The sequence below is a fragment of the Cervus canadensis genome, chromosome 12 (genome assembly GCF_019320065.1).
Source record: "Cervus canadensis isolate Bull #8, Minnesota chromosome 12, ASM1932006v1, whole genome shotgun sequence".
NCBI classification, from domain to species: domain Eukaryota; kingdom Metazoa; phylum Chordata; class Mammalia; order Artiodactyla; family Cervidae; genus Cervus; species Cervus canadensis.
The window spans coordinates 9,565,349-9,586,040 of NC_057397.1; the positions used below are offsets into that span (position 1 = coordinate 9,565,349).

General features: G+C 56.3%; 1 protein-coding gene across 2 annotated transcripts; it reads right to left on the bottom strand.

Annotated features, from left to right (window-relative positions):
* Positions 1-9,014: 9,014 nt before the first annotated feature.
* Positions 9,015-12,837, bottom strand: LY6H (lymphocyte antigen 6 family member H). 2 transcript variants are annotated; one of them, XM_043484452.1, is made up of 4 exons: positions 12,519-12,837; positions 11,867-11,994; positions 11,030-11,149; positions 9,015-10,733 (listed from the first exon to the last, which is right to left on the bottom strand). In XM_043484452.1, coding segments are annotated over exons 1-4 (486 nt in total). In that variant the 5' UTR covers positions 12,521-12,837; the 3' UTR covers positions 9,015-10,497. The 2 variants fall into 2 exon arrangements, with proteins under 2 accessions (XP_043340387.1, XP_043340388.1); XM_043484453.1 differs by lacking the exon at positions 12,519-12,837 and adding an exon at positions 12,245-12,361.
* Between the last annotated feature and the right edge of the window lie 7,855 nt (positions 12,838-20,692).

The window sequence follows — 20,692 nt, forward strand, 5'->3', positions numbered from 1 at the left end:
CTGGCCTGGGCTCCCTGGGGCTCCCCTCTGCTGTGTTTGCCCCTCCACTGCACCCTCCCCTCCAGAGTCTGAGTGGGCTGGTCCAGGAGGGAGGCAGTGGCTCTTCGCGAAGGCTGCTCTGTCTGCATCACAGAAACATAAGGAAGCGTCAAGCTCACTTAGCAGTTTCAAGCCAGGGTGTCTCGAGGACACATTCCCTTCAACCACCAAGTACTTCACAGCCACAGAAATCTGAACGGTCTGCAGACCCCTGGAGCCCACGGCTGCTCCCGACAGCCACCTGCCGCCTTGCCGCCCGTCCTCCCGGTGCACAGACCCCAGGTTAGCAGGAGCAGCCTGATCCTAGGTGTGAAGCTGAGGGCTGACTTGAGTGCAAGGGACACAGCACAGAACGGGCGCACAGGGTCCCCATGCCCATGCCCTGTACCCAGAAATCCTGATGTCAAGTGCCCCAGGAATCTGCACCACCCTCACCCCATGATAAGTTGTGGGTGCCCACCAGAGGAGCTTGGAGGACGAGTTGAGGTTTCATGTGCTTATTTATTTATTACACTACTTTTTGGGAGCCAGGTGCTAGGCTGTAGGCCTCGGGGATAGAGCTGGGAGTAAGACAGGTGAGACCGTCTGGGCCCTGCCCCTGTGGAGGGTGCCAGAGGCTTCCTTACCCTTCCCGGAGGGGCAGCATGGGACAGGGAGGAGCACCGGGGCCGAAGTCCTGAGAGGTGAGGGACTCCGCCATAGCTAATATATTCGGTCAATGACACAGGCGAGAATTGTCTGCCCCGTGCTCCTCTGGGTCCACCCAAGGTGCCTTTTTTGGGCTGCGCTGGGTCTTCGTTCAGGCGCGTGGGCTTGCTGTGGTGCATAGGCACGTGGGCGCTAAAGCGCAGGCTCGGTAGTTGCCCTGTGAGGGCTCAGTTGCCCCGAGACATGTGGGATCTTAGTTCCTCCACCAGCGATTGATTCCACGTCCCCTGCATTGAAAGTGCAGGTCCTCGACCATTGGGCCACCAGGGAAGTCCCCAAGGTGTCTTTATGCAAAACCAGGGCCCTCTTCTCCCTCCATTTTCACACCTCTCATGAGTCGCCCTGAGGAGGAGCCGGGAAGGTGTCTCCAGTGGGGAGGGGTCTCTGTTCCTTCCCATGGTGCACTGCGCCCAGACCCCAGTGGGGCGGGGCCTCTGCTCCTTCCCATGGTGCACTGCGTCCAGCCCCCAGCTTGCCCTGGGCCTCAGCTCCCGCAGGCGGAGATTGTCCCTCCGTGCGCTCCTGTCCCAGTCCCTCGATACGTCACCAGCAAGGGTCTCTGGGGAACCAGCCCCAGGGCTGGCCTTCCTGGGCCTTTGTCACTGACAAGTGTGGTCGTCTCTCCTGCCTGAAGGATGGAGCCAGCCCAACTCCCGCCAGCCGAACTCTGCAGTCAGTGGCGGAGTTCGTGTGTTCAGAGAGCCCTTCACTCATCCACTCTCTCTGTTGGTTTATGCATTTGTCCCTAAGACGTGCAGACAGGAACTGCCACAATGAACTGACCAAGGGAGGAGGGGGGAGGTGAGGGCCGCAAAGCGGGTCTGGATCTTCCTCACCACCAGCTGGGACTGACTTTGAGAGCCAGCCATGGACAGAGGAGCCTGGTGGGGCACAGTCCATAGGGTTGCAAAGAATTGGACACGACTGAAGCAATTTAGCGTGCAAGCACGCACGATTTTGCTGAATGAATGAGTAAAATAAAAATGAGTGAGTGAGGGATGAAGAGCAGTAGTCAGATACGTTAAGAATCACGGATGATGAGAAGAGGGCTTCTTGAATGTGCTGGGGAGCAGCCGTACCTGGTGGAGTGAGCCCTCCTTGGGCTGCAGCGCAGGGTCAGCATGCCCACCAACCCCCCGCCTGGATCTCCCTGGACTGAGAGGAAAGCCCGGGGCTCCCTGCTCCCTCCCCCCAGAGCACAGGGCCCCGGGCAGCATGTGGCCCAGCTAGGCAACAAGACAGACAGGCTTCAAGATGGACAGAAAGACATTGCCTTCCTGAGGAGACATGGGGTCTTGAAGCAGGGGAGGCCCCAGGGGGAGGGCTGGTCCATCTGAGGGAGCACAGCTGGGAAGGAGACTGAGATCAGCTAATCAGAAATCAAGTGATTGTTTGGTGAATGTCCCCCAGTGTTCCCTGCAGTAGTCACCATGGTTACCATGCCTCAAATCCCCTGAGTCTTTTTGCAGAGCCCTCCTGCTCAAGTCGAGAATTCCATTTCTACTTTGCGGAGGTTTGCCAGGCCAAGGAGAGTCCTGAGACCTCCAAAGACACGCACTGGTGTCAAGGCACCTGCACACGGACAGAGGTCCCGCTTCCACAGATGCCAGGCAGATTTGAGTCTCAGACGCGGAGTCCTAGCCTCGGATTAACAGACTCTGTCTGACAATGCCCCAAAGGAAGCCCACGTACACCACCCGGGCCTCTTGTACCTCTCAGGTTGGAGACCCTCTGGAATGGCCACTGCGGAACGCAGCCTGTTGTATTCTTGGAGCTGAATATTCTGCTTACCATAGACAAGCCATTTCCTTCTGGCACATCACGCAGTGAAATGTCAGTGTGTGTACCAAGAAGATGTGTATGGTCACACTGTTCACAGGAGCAGAAATCCTGAAGCAGCCCAAATGCTCACCCACAGGAGTGGGTTGATGAGGTGTGATGGGGTCACAGGTCACAGGAAGGGATATGATACAGCAGCTGCTATGAATGAGCAGGTGTCACAAACCAACTTGGATGCACATTGGCACTATATCACAGAAAGCTGACATTCGCACATACATTCCTTCATACCATTGTTTTACACAGATGTGATAGAAAACATTGTTTTATAGACAATAACACTTTATGTTATCTATCAAATATCTAGCCATCTTTATCATCATTATTTTCTATCTATTTACCATCATCATCATCTATCTACTTGTCACTTATCTATCTATTATCTATCAATCTGGGCTTCCCAGGTGGCTCAGTGGGTAAAGAATCTGCGTGCAATGCAGGAGGCACAGGAGACATGGGTTCGATCCTTGGGTTGGAAGATCCCCTGGAGGAGGGCATGGCAACCCACTCTAGTTTTCTTGCCTGGAGAATCCCACAGACAGAGGAGGCTGGTGGGCTACAGTCCTGCCAGGTTGAAAAGAGTCGGGCATGAATGAAGTGACTGAGCATGCATGTCTTCTCTCAGCCGGCATGGTCTCACCTCCATTCTTATCTCAATTGCCACTGCAAAGACCTTGTTTCCAAGTGAGGTCACACTGAGGTTCCTTTCTGCATTGGCACCCTCACCTGAAGGAATCCTGCTGGAGTTTCAGAACTGGTGCACGGAGCACCAGGGGAGGCTTCTCGCATCTACCTTGCTTCCTTACCTGTTTTGGTGGTGGGGCTGGAGGTGAGGGGGGGGGCACTACTGTCCTCCCACCAGGAGAAGCAGGAAGAGCCGGGGGCTCTGTCCAGCTCAGCTCTATTCACCGATGCTTACCAACACCTGGCGCATGCAGGGCTGCACCGCCAGCTGTCCCGTGGGGCCCCAGGAGGGAGGAGGAGACAGGAGCACCCAGGTAGGGGTGTCGGAGGTTTTGAGGAGAAACAAGATCCAGACAGGATCAGAGGCTCCTCAGGGGGCTGGTAGCACAGGCCAGGAGGGAGGGAGTACCAGGAAGTACACTTTGCCTAAGAGCCTAAAGTCTGGAAGGGGCTTGGACGGAAGAGGGGAGGGATCAGGGAAGCCTCGAGCCCTGAGGGAACTTAGGGGGTCGTTCACTGTCCTACACCCCCACACTTCCACCACCAGTGTTCTGCCAGCAGGGACAGAAGCGCCCGGAAGCCTGGCTTCTAGGCTCAGCCCCTCCTCCATGTACAACTCTCCAGCAAGCTGAGTGTGTCCCCATCTCACAGACACAGAGACCAGCTCAGAGGGGAAACAGAACTTGGCCAAAATCACACAACAAGGAGGTCTCAGAAAAGACACCTGGGTCCAGGCATTTCCTGCAGATTCAGTGATTATTTAGGTTTGTCAGCATCTTACCTCTTCCAGGCCTGCTTCCTAGGTGTCAAGTGGGCATAGGAAGACCTATACTTGGGCCGCTATCAAGCACGAGTGGGGAGGAGATGGACAGATGCTCTGAGGGACAGACCCAGCAGGCCCGGAGTGGAGGGGGGTTGGCTCAGAGCACTGGCCAACCTGCAGCTCTCCTCGGTCAGTGCCAAAGACCCCCCCCCCAGCCCCACCGAGAGGGCACTGGGAAAATGGACCCCCAGGAGCAAACTGCTCTGGAGCACGGGTGGTGGGAAATTGCCCGTCTGTTCCATGAGGCTGCCAAAATCCTGAGCTCACCTCCGACAAACGTATCCCAAGGCAAAGTAGTCACCAGTCTCAATCATGACTCCGGTGCAACCGTCACACACAACTGCTGGTTATTTGAAGCCAGCAGAGGTTTAAAAGAACACTATGCCGTGATCACTGGGGTTTGTTTGTGCCACAAGCACCATCAGGATATGAAACGAGAGAACCCGCAGTATTAACTACCAATTAAATGAGGGAACGCAAGGTGATAACAGTAGATGGTGAAGGGTATTTCTTTTCAACTCATCAGACATTCCTAATAAAAAAATCTAATTGAAATATGAATAAATAAAGGGTCTAAGCTGAATAAAGACAGATTATCAAATCCAAAAGCAAACATCAACTCAGGGTGCGACAGGGAAGATCTTCCATTAACACAGAGGCCCTGGATCACTGCCACTATTCAACTATGCTTTGCGGGTCCCAGCTAATGCAATAGAAAACAAAATTAAAGAAGCAATGAAAATATTGGGAAAACACAGTCAAATGGTCTTCATTTGTAGATTATCTGATTGTATGTATGTATCATGCCTTGAAAGTTTAAGAGATTCTGATAAAAATAGAATTTAGGGAGATACTCACTGGAAAGTAAGCCTCTTTTCCTTCATCTGGTTGCCCGACACCCTCTGCACCAACTTGATAGTCCCTGTGTTGTGAACCCCACTTGTCTGGGGTCCAGAAACTTCATTCTGCAGCCCCCAGCCCCTCAGGAGTCACTGCATGGCCTCGGTTCTGCTGAGGGGATGCCTCCAGACAACACCCGCAGACAGCTCCACTGGGGCGAGGGGCAGTGCCCAGCCCACCCACTCTGCCACCGAAAGAGGCTCCCCGCTTTCCCCCAGCAGAGTCCCTGCTGAGGCCCCTCCAACCCAGGGGGCCTCTGGCCGATACACTAGAGGGTGTGAGCACAGCCCAGCCTCAGGAGAATGAGGGGCAAATTTGAATCTGTAACAATTACTCTCTCGAGACCCGTCTTACCAGGTGGTGGAAACCCGCCTGTCTTGGCCCACCTTCTTTCCCTGGGCTGTGCCCAGTGGGAGTGGCAGACACATCGGCTACAATGCCCCTCAGCTCGACCCAGCCTCACACATCCACCAAGGCATTAGGGCTGCACGGGTCTCGCACCTCTAGTCTGCGGGCCTCGCCTCCAGCTGGCAGGCGCGAGCTTGTGTGTGGCCACCTGCTGCCCCCTCACCCACCCATCTTGCTCCAAGGCCCCACCCTTCAGGAGCTTCTCTCTGGGACCCAGACCACCCTCCACTCCTTCCAAGCCCTTCCACCCAGGGGTACCACTGCCTCACCTTCAAGAGTTTCCCCCAGCGCCGAGTCTGGAAGTGTTTTGAGGAGCTTCTCCCTAGACTCGCTTGGTCTTGACATCTCTCTCTGAGAGGCCCATGGCACAGTGGTTGGAGGATTTGGGAAACATAAAGGCCAGCCTTCTGAGGGCTCCTGTGGATCCCTCAACCCCTTCCCTCGTCGTCCTGCTGGAGTGGGGGCCTGGTGGGGGCTGAGTACTTCTGGAATAAACACCACGAAGAAAATGAAAAACATCACCCCAGTACACCGAAATGACCTTAAAGGAAAATGGAGGGAATCAAATCCCACTTCCAACACCACAAAAACTACAGATTACTCAGCAGTAAATATATCAAGGAAGATACAAGAGCCACATGAAGAAAATGATGCACTTGGACGGAGGGACTAAATACACGGTGAGATACATGGAGTTTCTGAGTGGCAGGACTTCCAACAGTGAAGAACGCTTCCTTCCCCAGCTTCAAACAGAAATGAGTTAAAGCCCAATCAAAGCCCACTGAGGAGGGTGTGGAACTAGACAAGTGGGTTCTAAAATTTATCTGTAAGAATAAACTGCAAGAAGTGGCAAGAGTCTTTTAAAAAGAAGAGAAGGCAGGCTCTTGCCTCATCAATTGTTGAAACTAGGGTGGAGTCAAGCAGCTTGGTGGGACCCAAAGCAGGAGGAGGTCCCCAGGTGGGGAGGGGGTCCCCTGGCATTTGGGTGCAGACCCAAAACACACACACACATGTAGAAATGCACCCTGTTATCCACATGGTACTTAAGTCACCAGGGAAAGATAGCTTATTCAAAAAATGGCATTGAGCAAAATGACACGTGTTTGGGGGAAGTCCCTGCCTCCTGCCACACTCTAAACTCCAGGACTGGATATCTGAATGTGGTGGCCACATCTGTAACAATATTAGGAAAAAATGCAGAGATTATTTTCCTCAGGAAAGCGTAGAGGACATGTTCGTAAGACCTGAAACCCAGAAACCATAAAACAGCAATTAGATTCAGCCACACGAAACTTGAGAAACATATGTACAATGAAGACATCAAAAACAAAGATGCAAGGAAATATTTGCAAAACATACACCATGGGAAAGACTGTTTCCTTGACACACACACGAGTCTGTCAAGTCACAGGAAAAGACAAAGTCACAATAGTAGGAGTGGCTATTGCACAATCACAAGAGAAACACAGGGACTGACACGCTTAGGACATCCAACGTCACTAGTAACTTCTTTTCAATATTTACTTACTTGGCTGCACCCAGTCTTAGCTGTGGCAGGTGGAATCTTTTTAGTTGTGGCATGCCAGCTCTTAATGTGGGATCTAACTCCCTGACCAGGGGTCAAAACCAGGCATTGGCAGCATGGAGTCTTAGCCACTGGGCCACTGGGGAAGTCCCAATAACAACTTCTTAAGTGGTGCTCAGAGTAAGGTTCTTAAAAATCCTAAAGTTGAATAACACCTCTGTGAGGGATGCGGATGGAGTTGGTGTGACTATGACTTAACATGGCCCTTTCTGAGGCACCTATTTCATTGTTAGGTCGATGTCCTCTCCAGCTCAGCTGTCCTCATCTCGGAATGAATGTGATGGAAATAATCGCCTGACCTCCATAAGGATACAGGGACTAGCACAGTCACGGCAGTGCGTGCATGCTCAATCACTTCAGTCGTGTCTAACTCTTTGCAACCCTTTGGACGGTAGCCCACCAGGCTCCTCTGTCCATGGGATTCTCCAGGCAAGAATCCTGGAGTGAGCTGCCACCTCCTCCAGGTGATCTTTCCGACCCAGGGATCAAACTGGCATCTCCTGCACTGAAAGTGGATTCTTTAGCCACTGAGCCACCAGAGAACCCCAGTCACTGCAGTACTACTGGTGAAAACCACTGAGGGGACCCCTGCGCCCTCCAACAAGGGGAGGCCGGATGAGAACTGGCTTGTTGGTCTAGGGGCTACTCAGCCGCTGGCACTGAAAGAGAAAGGTCCTTCTAGACCTCCTGACCCGGGAAGGTGCCCTTGCTGAACTGTCCAAAAGAGGAGTCCATGGCACTCTGGTGAGAGACTCAATTCCTAGATAGGTTGATAAGAAGTTCAGGGTCCCCGAGGAGGAGAAAGGGGTCTGGGCTCTCAAGGAGAAAGGGAGAACTTTTTTTTTTTTGCTTTGTTTAGTCAACATAACAAAGTATTTTGCTCAAGGACATGTTTCTCCTTAACAAGAACCTTCTGACTAACCTTGTAATCTTAAGACTTATATTATGGGAGTGGGTCTGGTAAGACCTTTCTATTGTTAGTTCTAATCTTGTTAATTTAAGATATTTGTTGTGGGAGTGGGTCTGGTAAAAGTATATAGTGTGTTAGTCGCTCAGTGGTGTGACCCCATGGACTGTAGCCTGCCAGGCTCCTCTGTCCATGGAATTCTCCAGGCAAGAGTACTAGAAAGTGAAAGTGAAGTCTATCAGTCCTGTCCAACTCTTTGTGACACCATGGACTGTTGCCCACCAGGCTCCTCCATCCATAGAATTTTCTAGGCAAGAGTACTGGAGTGGGTTGCCATTTCCTTCTCCAAAGAGTACTGGAGAGGGTTGCCATTTCCTTCTCCAAAAGTATATGAGGCCTTGATAAGACTAGTGAGTCTGGGCACTCTCCGTCCCCCTTCTGATGTCTATGTCAGAAGCTTTGTCTGTCCCTTTTTAAACTGTAATAAAATTCTGCTACACAAAAGCTCTTGAGTGATCAAGCCTGGTTTCTGGTCCTGAAGTTAAATCTTCTACTTCGGAAATCACAAATCCGACATCATTCCCCAAAAGCTGTCACTGGCTGATCAAAACGTGTGTGCGCGTGCCACAGGGCCAAGCCGGCACACAAGCTGCGGGCTTCGATCCTTCCAAGAGCTCACAAAGGTGGGGGCTACTGAGAAGCCCTCAGAGGTCGGGGTACAAGCTCAGGTCCGGTTGTGTGGAAACAGGAACTGAGGAGTCAAGGCCGGGCTGTCTGGGCCACAGTGCCCTCCCTCTAAGCCCCCTGTCCACTCGGAATCATGCATCTTTATTAAAAGACCCGGGAGAACTTCACACCTTTTTGTGTTTTAAACAGTTCCCTCAAATAACAAATTCAGCAACTACTAGGTAGAGGTTGGTTTGAACCCCATGTCCCTGGGGTGATCCATCCACATCCTCCCAACACCTCCAGGCGTCCCATTGCTCCAGACCGCCTGGCTCCAGCTCCAGCCTCCCCCAAATCCCCGAGGTTTTCTGCCAGCTTCCCCTGAGCCAGCCACGTCTTCCAGGTCACCCACCAGCAGCACCCAGTCCCGAGGGTCCCAAAAGGAGCAGACGCACTCAGTGGGTAGCACACTTTACTGAGGTTTGGGGGAGGGGTACATCGCAGAGCAGCAGAGCAAACTTAAAAACGGAGTGGGAGACACCCTCCAACGAGCCCCTCGGCCGTCTCCACCAGCGGGAAGTTGACACCGACCCGTATCCACCGACCCTACTCTCCCCTGGTTCGCTCCCCCGGGACCTCCAGACCCCTCTCCATCATGCTTGCAGAGAAGCCCAGGGAGGAAGGCCAGGGCCAGCCCTGAGGAGAGATCATTCATTTATCACTATCATTCATTCCAGGCGGTGCAGGACCCAGGAGTGATCACGGGCTGGGTCAGCCACAGAGGGACAAAGAGGAACTGGCCAAGGACCAAACCCCAGGGAAAGCCTGGAGTGGCCGCGGAGCCTCCCGTGGCGAGCCTGGACCAGAGGATGACTCATGTGGCCGAGGGGCGCAGAGGCTGGCTGGACGTGGGTGCAGGGACGGACAGAGGGCCCAGTGTTGGAGCAGAAAAGGCCAGGAGAAGCCGCACTCTCGGGTCAACCTCCAGAGCCCTCCTGCCTCCTCCCACCCAAAGCACCCAGTCCCTCTGCCATCCTGCAGACCCTGGTCGGGGGACTGGCCTTCCAGACCCTACCCGTGGGGGCACTTGACTCAGGGTGGGGATGTGAGTGTGCCTGGTTCTGTGGCAGACTCCTGGCACGTGAGCCTGAAACGGCCCTGACAGCTCTCGGGGAGCGGACCACCCCCAGCGGGAGAGGGCACACAGGGCCGTGTCTGTGTGTTCTCGTCTGCACATCCACCTGGACCTGTGTGATTTGCCTGTGCTGGGGCATGCTGATTCAGGAGCTGCTGTGCCGCAAATGTGTCAGTGTGGGAGCACGTCAGGGGCATGAGCGTGGTGGGGTGGGGAGTGTGCCCTCAGTGGGCACAGGTGTGAGTCTGGTGTGTCCATCTCCCTAGTGTGTGCACAGACAGTTGCAAGGCCTCACCCTCAGGCCCACCCTGTGACCTTGCTCAGCCCAACACTCACCGCCCTTCAGGCTGTTCCCAAACCTTTCCAGGCCCACAGTCCCCTGGCAACCCCCAGAGGACCCGCACCACCCTCCCTGCATCCGCTCACCTGCACTTTCTCTGCCAGGAACCCCTCCCTTCCCAAAATCCCCACCCAGGCTCAGACCCGGGTCTCCAGGCTCAGAAGTGATTTTATTTCTCTGCAGATATCCTCACAGCCAGGCTGTTGGGCTGGGCCCGGCTTCCCCTCAAGGACCCAGGGGCCCAGCCTCCTGCCGGACGCCTCGTCCCTGAGATGTCCTGTGGCTGCAACTTGGAGCTGGTGGGGAGACAGGGAGGTCTCACAGCTGGGGCGGGCAGGAGCCACAGGCTGCGGAGCGGAGCCAAGGCTGCCCCCAGTGCCAGCCATGCCAGGCTGGGGAGGGGGCAGCCACAGGCTCAGGTGTGGGGGGACAAGCTCGGAAGCCCTGCGAGGGGGAGGGGGCCTCAGGGTCCAGCCCAGAGGAGGGCAGGCCCCAGGCTAAGCAGGAGCCCCCCGGCCAGGGCCCAGGGGCTGCGCCCCGCCTGTGCCACCCCATTGCACAAATCCTTCTTGCAGCAGTCCACGTCCACTTTCAAGATCCCAGAGTTAATGAAGCCCATCAGATAGTCTGAGAAAAAGTGCCGCTTCACAAAGTCACAGGATGAGGCACACATCTTGTTCACGGAATGATCCTTCCTGCCTGGGGATGAAGACAGGGAGCCTGGGGTTGGGGCCCCACTAGCCTCTCAGCCTCGTGTCCAGGACCCAGCCCAGGGACCCTCCAAGTCAGCTCAGGACACCAGAACAGCACAACTGAGGCTTCAACCCACCCATGCTGTCCCCCAGCTCCGCGGAAAGGGTCAGAGAGAGTCAGGCACCTGCTGACTGTCACACAGAAGGGTAGGGTCGTGCCCCCAGACACACGCCATTGTCCGAGGCCAGAGGGACTCTGATGACACCACCGACCCCCACCTCCCAGCCTGGAGCCTGACTTACTGCTGCTGGGGTCTGTGATCCAGACAGTGGCACACACCGTGTCCGACGGATGGCACTGCTTGGGAGTGCAGTGGCTGGAGTTGGTGGTCAGTGTGCAGTCCTGGCACCACAGGCCGTGAGCTGGGCAGGGCATGGGGAGGGGAATGACTAGAGGAACCGGGGCTCGGGCCAGCCAGCCTCCTGCATCCTCCCCACCTGCCTCACCGCAGGTCCTAGCAGAGCCGCGTGGCTGTAGGAGGCCAGGCACCCCCTGACCAGGAGTGACCAGGCCAAACTGGCACCTGGAGGACAGGCTGGGAAAACCTGTGTGCCTTTGGGCAGGTTGGGGTGAGGGTGCTGCCGCTGGAACTCCGGAAGCCCCCTGCACCCCCAGGCCCCACACATACGCACAGTGCACACGCACAGAGTCACACACATCACACCTGTGGTGCCCTCCTGCGCACTCCTCCCCCCGGCTCACATCCCCCAGAATCCAGTTGGTTTGATCGAGGAAGGTCAGACAGGACTTGATGGGGAGCCAGAGGGGCTCTGAGAAGAGTGAGGCCAGGAATGCCCAGGCCAGGGCATCTGGGCGGGGGCCAGCTGCCGGACCAAGGCCCGGGAGGAAGAGCACGCTCGCCCTCAGAGCCAAGAGAGACCCACGTGGCTGTAGCCGGGGCAGCCCAAGCAGGGGGTCACACGGTAAGGGCAAGGCTGGGGTCGCAGGGGTGTGGCGGGGGGTGGGCTTGGTGGGTATCATAGGAGAATGGCCGCCCCACACCTGGTTCTCTCTGGAGCTGTCTCGCACAGACTCTCAGGTGACCTGGACTCCCCCCCGCCAGCGGCCCCCAGACTTACCGGGGGCCGAGCACAGCAGAGCGGCCAGCAGCACCAGGCCGAGGCCCTTCATGGCTGCAGGCAACATGCTCCAGGCGGGCCTCGGGAAGGCGCGGGGGCTGCGGGCGGGGGTCGTCTGGGACACCGGCCTGGCAGGGAGAAGCCTCGATCAGGAAGGAGACCAAGCCCCCTGCCCAGCTCGAAGGTCCCTCCCCTTTTCTGGCATCCTAAGGCAACCTCCATCCCGGAATCCAGAGCCTGGGGTCGCCGGGGAGCTCCAAAGCCCCGCCCCCAGCCCATCCGCGAGAGCATCCACCATCGCTGCACCCCCTCCAGGGAGAAGAGGCCTGCCCTGTCGCTTGGGGACGGCCCGAAATGCCCCCTTCTGGCACTCCGCACCTGTGGGATGAGGGGTGGGGAGGTGGGGGTGGTCGGGAGGCGCGTCTTGTCCCTGGGGAGCCGTAGGTGCGTCCGGAGAGGAAAGGGCCGTTTGAGGTGCGAGTGGACAGTACCTGCCGGCGGGGGGAGGGGCGCGCGCTACCCCCACCCCCACCTCTGGGCCCGGGGCCCGGGAACCGGCGCTGAGCCTCCTCCCCTGTCTCCTCACGCGAGCCTTGGCTCTCACCGCGGGTCTAGGCGTGGAGCGCGGGCCTCGGGTCGGGGGCACACTCACATCCCTGGGGTGCCGCGGCTCCGGGGCTCCGGGCGGCGGGGGCGGCGCGGGGAGCAGTGCCCTTCGGTCTCCCTGCGGACGGGAACCCGGGTGCAGCCGTGTCTTTCGGGGAACGCAGCCGCAGACACGGACCCCGCGCGAGGGGCGGGGCGGAGCCGGGGCGGGGGCCGCGCGGGGGGCGGGGGCGGCTGGAGTCGCGCGGATGGGGGCGCCTGGAACTCAGGGCCCCGCAGGGTCACCGTCCCGGGCTGTCTTGGGCCCCCTGGCCAGCAGCACCCCGCTCCCCCGCCCTCGCGCGCGCCCTCTCCGCTCCCGATCTCTTCACCCGTGCGCTCCCCCTACCTCCGCCTCCCCCCACCCGGGCGCGGGCAGGTCCCTTCCCCCTCAGCTTGGCTGAGATCCCCTTGGAATTTCTCGGAAGAACGTTTACTGCGAAAGGAAACGAAAGGCACAAAGACGCAGAGAGGGAGGGAAGGAGCGAGCGCGGCAGGTACTAGCCCAGGACCCTGTTCGCGGCCCTTGGGCCCTCCCCTCCCCACCCCATCACGATCCCGATGGTTCAAGGTTATTCTCCGCGCCCCCACCCCCACGACGACCCCACGAGCAGCCGCAGCCCCAGGGACTGCTGCCTCCAACCACACCCACACTCAGAGGGCAAGTCCCAAACCCTGGTCTTGGCATTCAAGGCCCTCTGCCACCTGCTCTGGTCCGCTTCTCAGCTTTGTCTCTTGCCTTCTGCTCCCATCACGCCTGTCCTGCTGTGTTTTGCACCTGCTGTCCCTCGTCCCTGAGTCCGGTCTCTGCTGGTCTCTGCTGGGCACTGCTGTCCGCTGGGCGAGGAGCAAGTGCTAACGTCCTTCCTTCAGTCCCGCCCTCATCTGTCCGACAAACATTTATGCAGACAGCCTGGGACCACACTCAGGTGTGTGACTGCAGGCACATGCCTGGCCCCTGAGCCTCAGGTCCTCATCTATAAAATGGAACCACGAAAGCGTGTGAGGGCTGCACCAAACCCACAGGGAGAGAGATCACTGGGCACCCGGCCCAGGGCAAGTGCCGGCGAGAGGGCAGGCAAGCAGGGGACAATGGGGCAAATTGACAGGGCTACCAAGTGGGATGAAGAGTAAAGCGAGAGGCCGGGGGTGTGGACAAGGCCTCTCTGGTGGAGCCAGTGACCCTGCAGGAGGAGTGTTTGCAAGCTCCAAGAGAAAGAGAGCAGGAGTGTTTGAGGGAGGGCTGGGAGGATGGCTCAGGCCACAATATGGAAAAGGGTTAGATTTTGTCCCAAAACCTATTCGGCTGGGCAAAGTCTTGAGTCTGGGCTTGAGTCCAGATCCAGCCATCCTTGTGAGAATTAACACATGCATTTCAGATTTAACACAAGGCCTTCTCCAAGGGGCTGGGGCAGGGCAGATATCCTGGGTGCCCTCCCACAAGACCGGCCTCTACACCTTTTGGTCAGGTGGACACTGACTCTCTGTCCAGGACTGGGGTGACTGTGGGGTGGCACTTGGTGGCGGTCCCTGCAGATCACAGCCAACCTGCTCCTGGTTTGGGAATCTCTGCCGAAGTTCTGTCAGAGACTTGGAAGATCCCTGCCAGACCTAAGGCAAGGCAACCCACCCCCAATACCTGGGACTGGTAGTGTGGGGGCAGGCTCTCAGAGCCCCCAGTGACCCTGGGGTATTCTTGCCCTGGTGTATCTCCTTACTTTTTTTTTTTTTTTTGCCATCCCATTTAGCTTGTGGGATCTTAGCTTCTCAACCAGGGATCAAACCCAGGCCCTTGGCAGTCAGAGCGAGAGTCTTAACCACTGTACGTCCAGGGAGTCATCCCCTCCCCACTGAGCATGGCTGGACTCACTTCTAGTGAAGAGGGGGTGAGACCAGTGGGATGTCACTTCTGAGATCAGATTATTGAGACCGTCGCTTCTGATGTGGGCTCTGCCTCCCGTGCCTCTCTCAGATTGCTCATCCTGCTGGCAGCCCTGTGCAGAGGCACTGAAGCCTGCCAACAACCACCGAAGAGACCACGGAAGTGGACCCCCCACAACCAGTGGAGCCCTGAGACGAGACCACAGCCCCAGCCAACAGCAACTTCATGAGAGAATGTGAGCCCAAGGTCCAGCACTTGAGTTCCTGACCCTTGGACACTTTAAGAGCATGAACGGTGTTGTTTTAAGCACCTATGTTTGGGGGTAGTTTGTTTTGCAGCAAAAGATAGCAGATGAGTAGGTTCTGGATTGGGCATGATGGAGGAAGATGCCAGATACCCAAAGAGTAATGCCCAAGGAGTCTGCCCCCCGCCCCCCAGGGAATGCAGCTCCAGGCCTGTTCCTTGGGGAGCAAAGACCCTGCTCTCCCCATGCTGGGCTTGGTTGCCAGGGAGACAGATATTCCTAACCCAGTTTCCAAGCTACTCTGCCTTCCTCCCAATACACGTGGGATGGTGTCACCCTATCAGGATTTTTGCAAACAAGAATAAAAATCAGTCATGATGGGCAGAAGAAAGGGCAGAGTGTCCATGTGTGGCCCTGGCCCTTGCAGTCTGGACAGCCCCTGCATGGAGCTGTCCTTGACCTTCCTCCTCCCCACCTGACCTGACCCAGGTGCCTAGATGCTGGTGCTGGGACCTGGCCCTGCCTGGAGACACTCTGCCAAGTACCCACAGCCTGTGGGGTGACCGTGTGACTGTTGCCCAAGTCGCGTGCTCTACTGAGGGTCGGGATGATTGGTGGCCAGATGCCCCGGCAGCAGAGCCGCCTCGGGTGGTCAGAACCATGGACAGAGTCAGAGGTGGGGCATGGGGGAGTTCGCTGCTGGCTGCCTTGCCTCTGGAGTCTGGAAGCCAACAGAAGCAGAGCATCGGCCTCTGGGTCAGGCCCTGGCAGGAGAGGGGCAAGGTTGCAGTCATGCCTGAGCTGTGCTGCAGGGTTTCCTGGCTTGTATTTTGGGCCGACACCATCAGAATCCCTCCCAGCTGTCCAAGGTTGTGGGTCTGACCGTGGCCCCACCACCCTGCCTCACAGAGAGGGCCAGCCAAGGGTGGACAGGGACATTTGTTCACACAGTGAGCACGTTAAGAAAGGCTGCTGAGCTCAAGGAGAAAGTCCTTGATCCTCAGGATCTCCAGAATAGTGGGGAACGGCCAACAAGGTGAGTGCTGGACTGAATGGTGGCCCCCCAAATGATGCCCAGAATCTGTGAAGGTGATCCTGATTGGAAAATGGGACTTTAAGGATGAGATCAAGTTAAGGATCTCGAGATGAGGCCATCCTAGATTTGAGAGGCGGAGGCCAGATCCAGTGTCTGGAGTCCTTATAAGGTTGAGAGACACAGAGAGAGGCCACATAATGGAGGCAGAGACCTCAGGGACACAGCCACATCCAGGGATGCCTGGAGCCCCCAGAGACTGGAAGGGGCAGGAAGGGTCCTCCCCTGGAGCCTGTTGGTTGTTTTAAACCACAAGTTAGAGATTTGTTGAAGCAGCAGCAGGAAAGCGTACAGAGTACAAGAGGCGCTGGAGAGAGGAAGGCGCCCCCTCACCCCGCCCCAGCCGGCCACCCACCTGGAGAAGCTGGAAGGGCCTCCAGTGTTCTGAGGCCCCCCGCCCCTCACCCAAGCTCCTCAGGCAGTGCTCAGGGCCCTGAACCACGGCTGCACAGCCTGCCTCAACGCCACCCCCTCCCCCGAGCTCAGGACCTGGGCCAGTCCTGCCACCCCTGAGTCTCGAATTCCTCATCCACACGTGGGGAGAGGCACACCCCTCCCCAGAGAAGTGAGAGAGCTGGCCCCTCCCTCTCACGCCCTAGACTCGCCGGGTCCCAGGAGGACAACAGGGAGAAGCCATCCAAGGTGGTCATTCCTTACCTGCGGTGATCACAGTCACGTAGACTCTGGGCAGGCTTGGAGAAGAAGCAGAGCTGGGGCTTGGCCTAGGACCATCTGCCACACTCCACCCTGACTGGGGCTCCCCTAGGCCCTCCTCCCCACTCCCCCAGAGGTCTAACCTCGCCCCTCTTCCACCACCTCCTTCCCCATCAAAACTGCTGGCAAAATCCTTGTACCTAAAGTTCTGCCACACAGCTGCCGGGAGCGCAGGTGGGACGTCCCCGGACGGGCCGCGGGTCCCAGTGCTCCTGCTGTGTGCCGGAAGCAACCCCCGAAGGCCCTCCCCCCACGGCCCCGGGAGGGGCTCCTGCCCGGCCTGGGCCACTTCCAGGCTTCTCGCGGAGGCGCGTCCCTGCCACCAAGTTTGACCTAAGTGATCCTCCGCAAGTTCAGACCCCTCATCCCAAGCTCATCAGCGTCTTCCCTTTCTTCCTGGAGCCTTAGGCCCAAGCTTGCACGGCAGGCGGGGCCGCGCGGTCCTGTGCAGATGTGAGGTTTTGCACAGTGTCAAGCCCCCTCCCAGCGCCCCCTCCCAGCGCCCCTCTTGCACACAGCCCCTGCCTCGCCCACGTAACCTCTCCCGGGTTCAGGACACAAAGAGTTTCTTCATTCCTTTCTGCAGCTACAGAGAATCCCTGCAAAATTACTTTCAGAGTTAACAAATCACTGCGAGGGAGACGGCTCCCTGCTGGGATGGAATTAAATGCCCTGCAGAAGGCGCCCCTAACGGGTGCGTTATCCCAAGGGGGCGCCAGCAGCAAGGCCTGCAGCCTCCGGCGGGGTGGGCGTGGCCGGGGGCGAGGCAGTGGGCGGAGTTGGAGGTGGGCGGGGCCAGCGCAGCCTCCTCCCAGGTCCGGTGCGCCCTCGGAGTGCCGGCGCGGGGAGAGCCACGGATCAGCAGAGGTGTCAAGAGGTCTCAGCTTCTAGCACGTGGAGCTGTCCCCACGGCGCCCTCCGAGAGTTGCACAAGGAAGGAGATGCGAGAAAGTTTGGGTGGAGAATTTAAGGCAAAGGGGTGTTTTCAGGGGCTTTTTATTTTCTTAATGAGAGACGCCTGAGTGTGTTTACCTGCAGGAGGAGAGGAACCAGTCCGGAAATTAAACATGGTATCACAGCACAATCCAGCAATCACGCTTCTGGGCAAAGACCCCAAGGAATTGGGGGCAGGGACTGGGAAAGATGTTAGCACACCCGTGGCCACTGCAGCATTATTCACAGTGCCTAAAACACGTTGGCACCCCAGGTGCCCTCAGAAGATGAAGGCTAATCATGATGGGGTCTATACATACACCAGAATATTATTCAGCCCTACAAGGCAGGGAAATTCTGACGTACGCTACGACGTGGGTGAAACGTGAGGACAGTAGGCAGGGGAGAGGGAAGGGGAGTGAGTGTTTAATGGAACCAGAGTTTCGCTTTTGCAGAGGGAGGGTGGTGACAGCTATACAACAACATGAATGTCCTTCATGGCACTGAGTTGTGCATTTTAAAATGGTTACATGGCAATTTTTTAAGTATTTATTTTTATTTATTTATTCATTCATTTGACTGCATCAAGTCTTAGGCAGGCTGGATCTTTGATCTTCATTGCGGTGTGCAGGATTGCTGGTTATGGGCATGCAGGATTTTTTTTTTTTTCAGTTGTGGCACACAGCGTCTTAGTTGCAGCATGCAAACTCTCAGTTGCGGCATGTGACATCTAGTTTCTTGAACAAGAACCAAACCTGGGCTTCCCGCGTGGGGAGTATGGAGTCTTAGCCACTGGGCAACCAGTGGACATCCCAACATGGCAAATTTTACATTATGTGTATTTTACCAATTAAAAATATGAGGGATCACCCACCTCCCAGAGTAATGGAAATAAAAGCAAAAATAAACAAATGGGACCTAATTAAACTTAAAAGCTTTTGCACAATGAAGGAAACTATAAGCAAGGTGAAAAGACAGCCTTCAGAATGGGAGAAAATAATAGCAAACGAAGCAACTGACAAAGAATTCATCTCAAAAATATATAAGCAGCTCATGCAGCTCAATTCCAGAAAAATAAATGACCCAATCAAAAAAATGGGCCATAGAACTAAACAGACATTTCTCCAGAGAAGACATACAGATGGCTAACAAACCTATGAAAAGATGCTCAACATTACTCATTATCAGAGAAATGCAAATCAAAACCACAATGAGGTAACATCTCATGCCAGTCAGAATGGCTGCTATCAAAAAGTCTACAAACAATACATGCTGGAGAAGGTGAGGAGAAAAGGGAACCCTCTTACACTGTTGGTGAGAATGCAAACTAGTACAGCCACTATGGAGAACAGTGTGGAGATTTCTTAAAAAAACTGGAATTAGAACTGCCATATCACCCAGCAATCCCACTGCTGGGCATACACACCAAGGAAACCAGAAGTGAAAGAGACATGTGCACCCCATGTTCATCACAGCACTGTTTATAATAGCCAGGACATGGAAGCAACCTAGACAAATGGATAAGAAAGCTGTGGTACATATACACAATGGAATATTACTCAGCTATTAAAAAGAACACATTTGAATCAGTTCTAATGAGGTGGATGAAACTGGAGCCTATTATACAGGGTGAAGTAAGTCAGAAAGAAAAACACCAATACAGTGTACTAACGCATATATATAGGATTTAGAAAGATGGTAATGATGACCCTATATGCGAGACAGCAAAAGAGACACAGATTTAAAGAACAGTCTTTTGGAATCTGTGGGAGAAGGCGAAGGTGGGATGATCTGAGAGAATAGCATTGAAACATGTATATTACCATATGTGATCACCAGTCCAGGTTCGATGCATGAGACAAGTGCTCAGGGCTGGTGCACTGGGATGACCCTGAGGGATGGGATGGGGAGGGAGGTGGGAGAGGGGTTCAGGATGGGGAACACATGTACACCCATGGCTGATTCATGTCAATGTATGGCAGAAACCACTACAATATTGTAAAGTAATTAGCCTCCAATTAAAATAAATAAATTAACTTAACAAAAAAAAAAAAAAGAGGGAAAATAAAGGAAGAACCAAGAGACAGAAGAGAGGGGAGCTGGAAGCACAGGAGAGCAGAAGAACGCCTGGGGCGGGGAGGCTGGCGTGCCGGGGAGGCCACAGCAGAGGAGGGGGCTTCCAGAGGGTGGGTGACACTGGGCAGAGGGTGGGCAGGGTGCCAGTCTGGACGTGGCAACCTCGTGGCCCTTGCCCTGAGAGGCCTGGCTTCTCATAGAAATGTGGGGTGGGGAATCTGAAGGTGCAGGGGCAGGGGCACTGACAAGCACCGTGGGTGGGGGTTCCACCACAGGCAGCCCCGAAGCAGGTGCTGCACACTAGGGATCCCTGGTGGGGCTGGGGCGGGGGGGCAACGGCAGGTGAGACTCTCCAGAGTCAGTGTGGATGGGCTGAGAGTGTCCAAGGGTTAGAGAAAATTGACCTGCGGTCTGGACGTGTGGAGGCGGGAGGATGAACAAATGGAGGGTGGGCACCTGCAGTCAACAGGGGCTCCTCCACCCCGGTGCGTCTTCTCACAGGGTCCTGGGGTACGGGCGAGTGGGTCCCCTAAGACCGCCCAGGGCCTACTCCCTCTGACCGGCCCACCCCTGCCCGCCTGTTTCTTGATAATGGATTTCAGGAGAGAGAGAGGCTTGGGCCCCATCAGAAACCCTGGGAGCTGCCTCATTGGCCAGTCACTGTGGGGCCATCGGAAGCAGATAGAGAATCCATAAGAGACCTCTCGTGGCCCCTGCCCACCTGGGAGGAGAATCTGGACTCTGATCTAAGAAGGAAGGCAGTCTCTCTTCTCCCAGAGAGCGTGGGAAGGAGCCCAGAGCAGGGAGTGGGGCATGAGGGCCAGCGCATCTGCAGCCATATCTGCCCTAAAGGCCCCCCTCCCCCATGGCTGTGTGCTGCCAGCAGGGCAGATGCCTTTCCCGCCCCCAGGATGCCAGACCTCAGCCCCTCAGTTAGAAACACTGAACATCTTTTCCCTGGTCTGGGTCCAATTCATGTTGGTGACCCCAGAGACCTGGGGTAGGGCCTCATAGCCCAGGACAGGGCCACACAGCTCCCCAAAGAGAGCAGGGCCCATGCCCACCCCCTCCAGCTCCCCCTCTACCCAGGCAGGAGGGGTGTGGATGGCCAGTGGGCCCCGTCCACAACTGGTGCCGAGGGAGGCCAGGCCTGGCTGGGAGGGGACCAGACCAGCAGCGCCCACGAGGCCACTCTCGGGAGCCAGCCCGACTGAGCAGGGCAGAGCAGGCAAGGCCAGG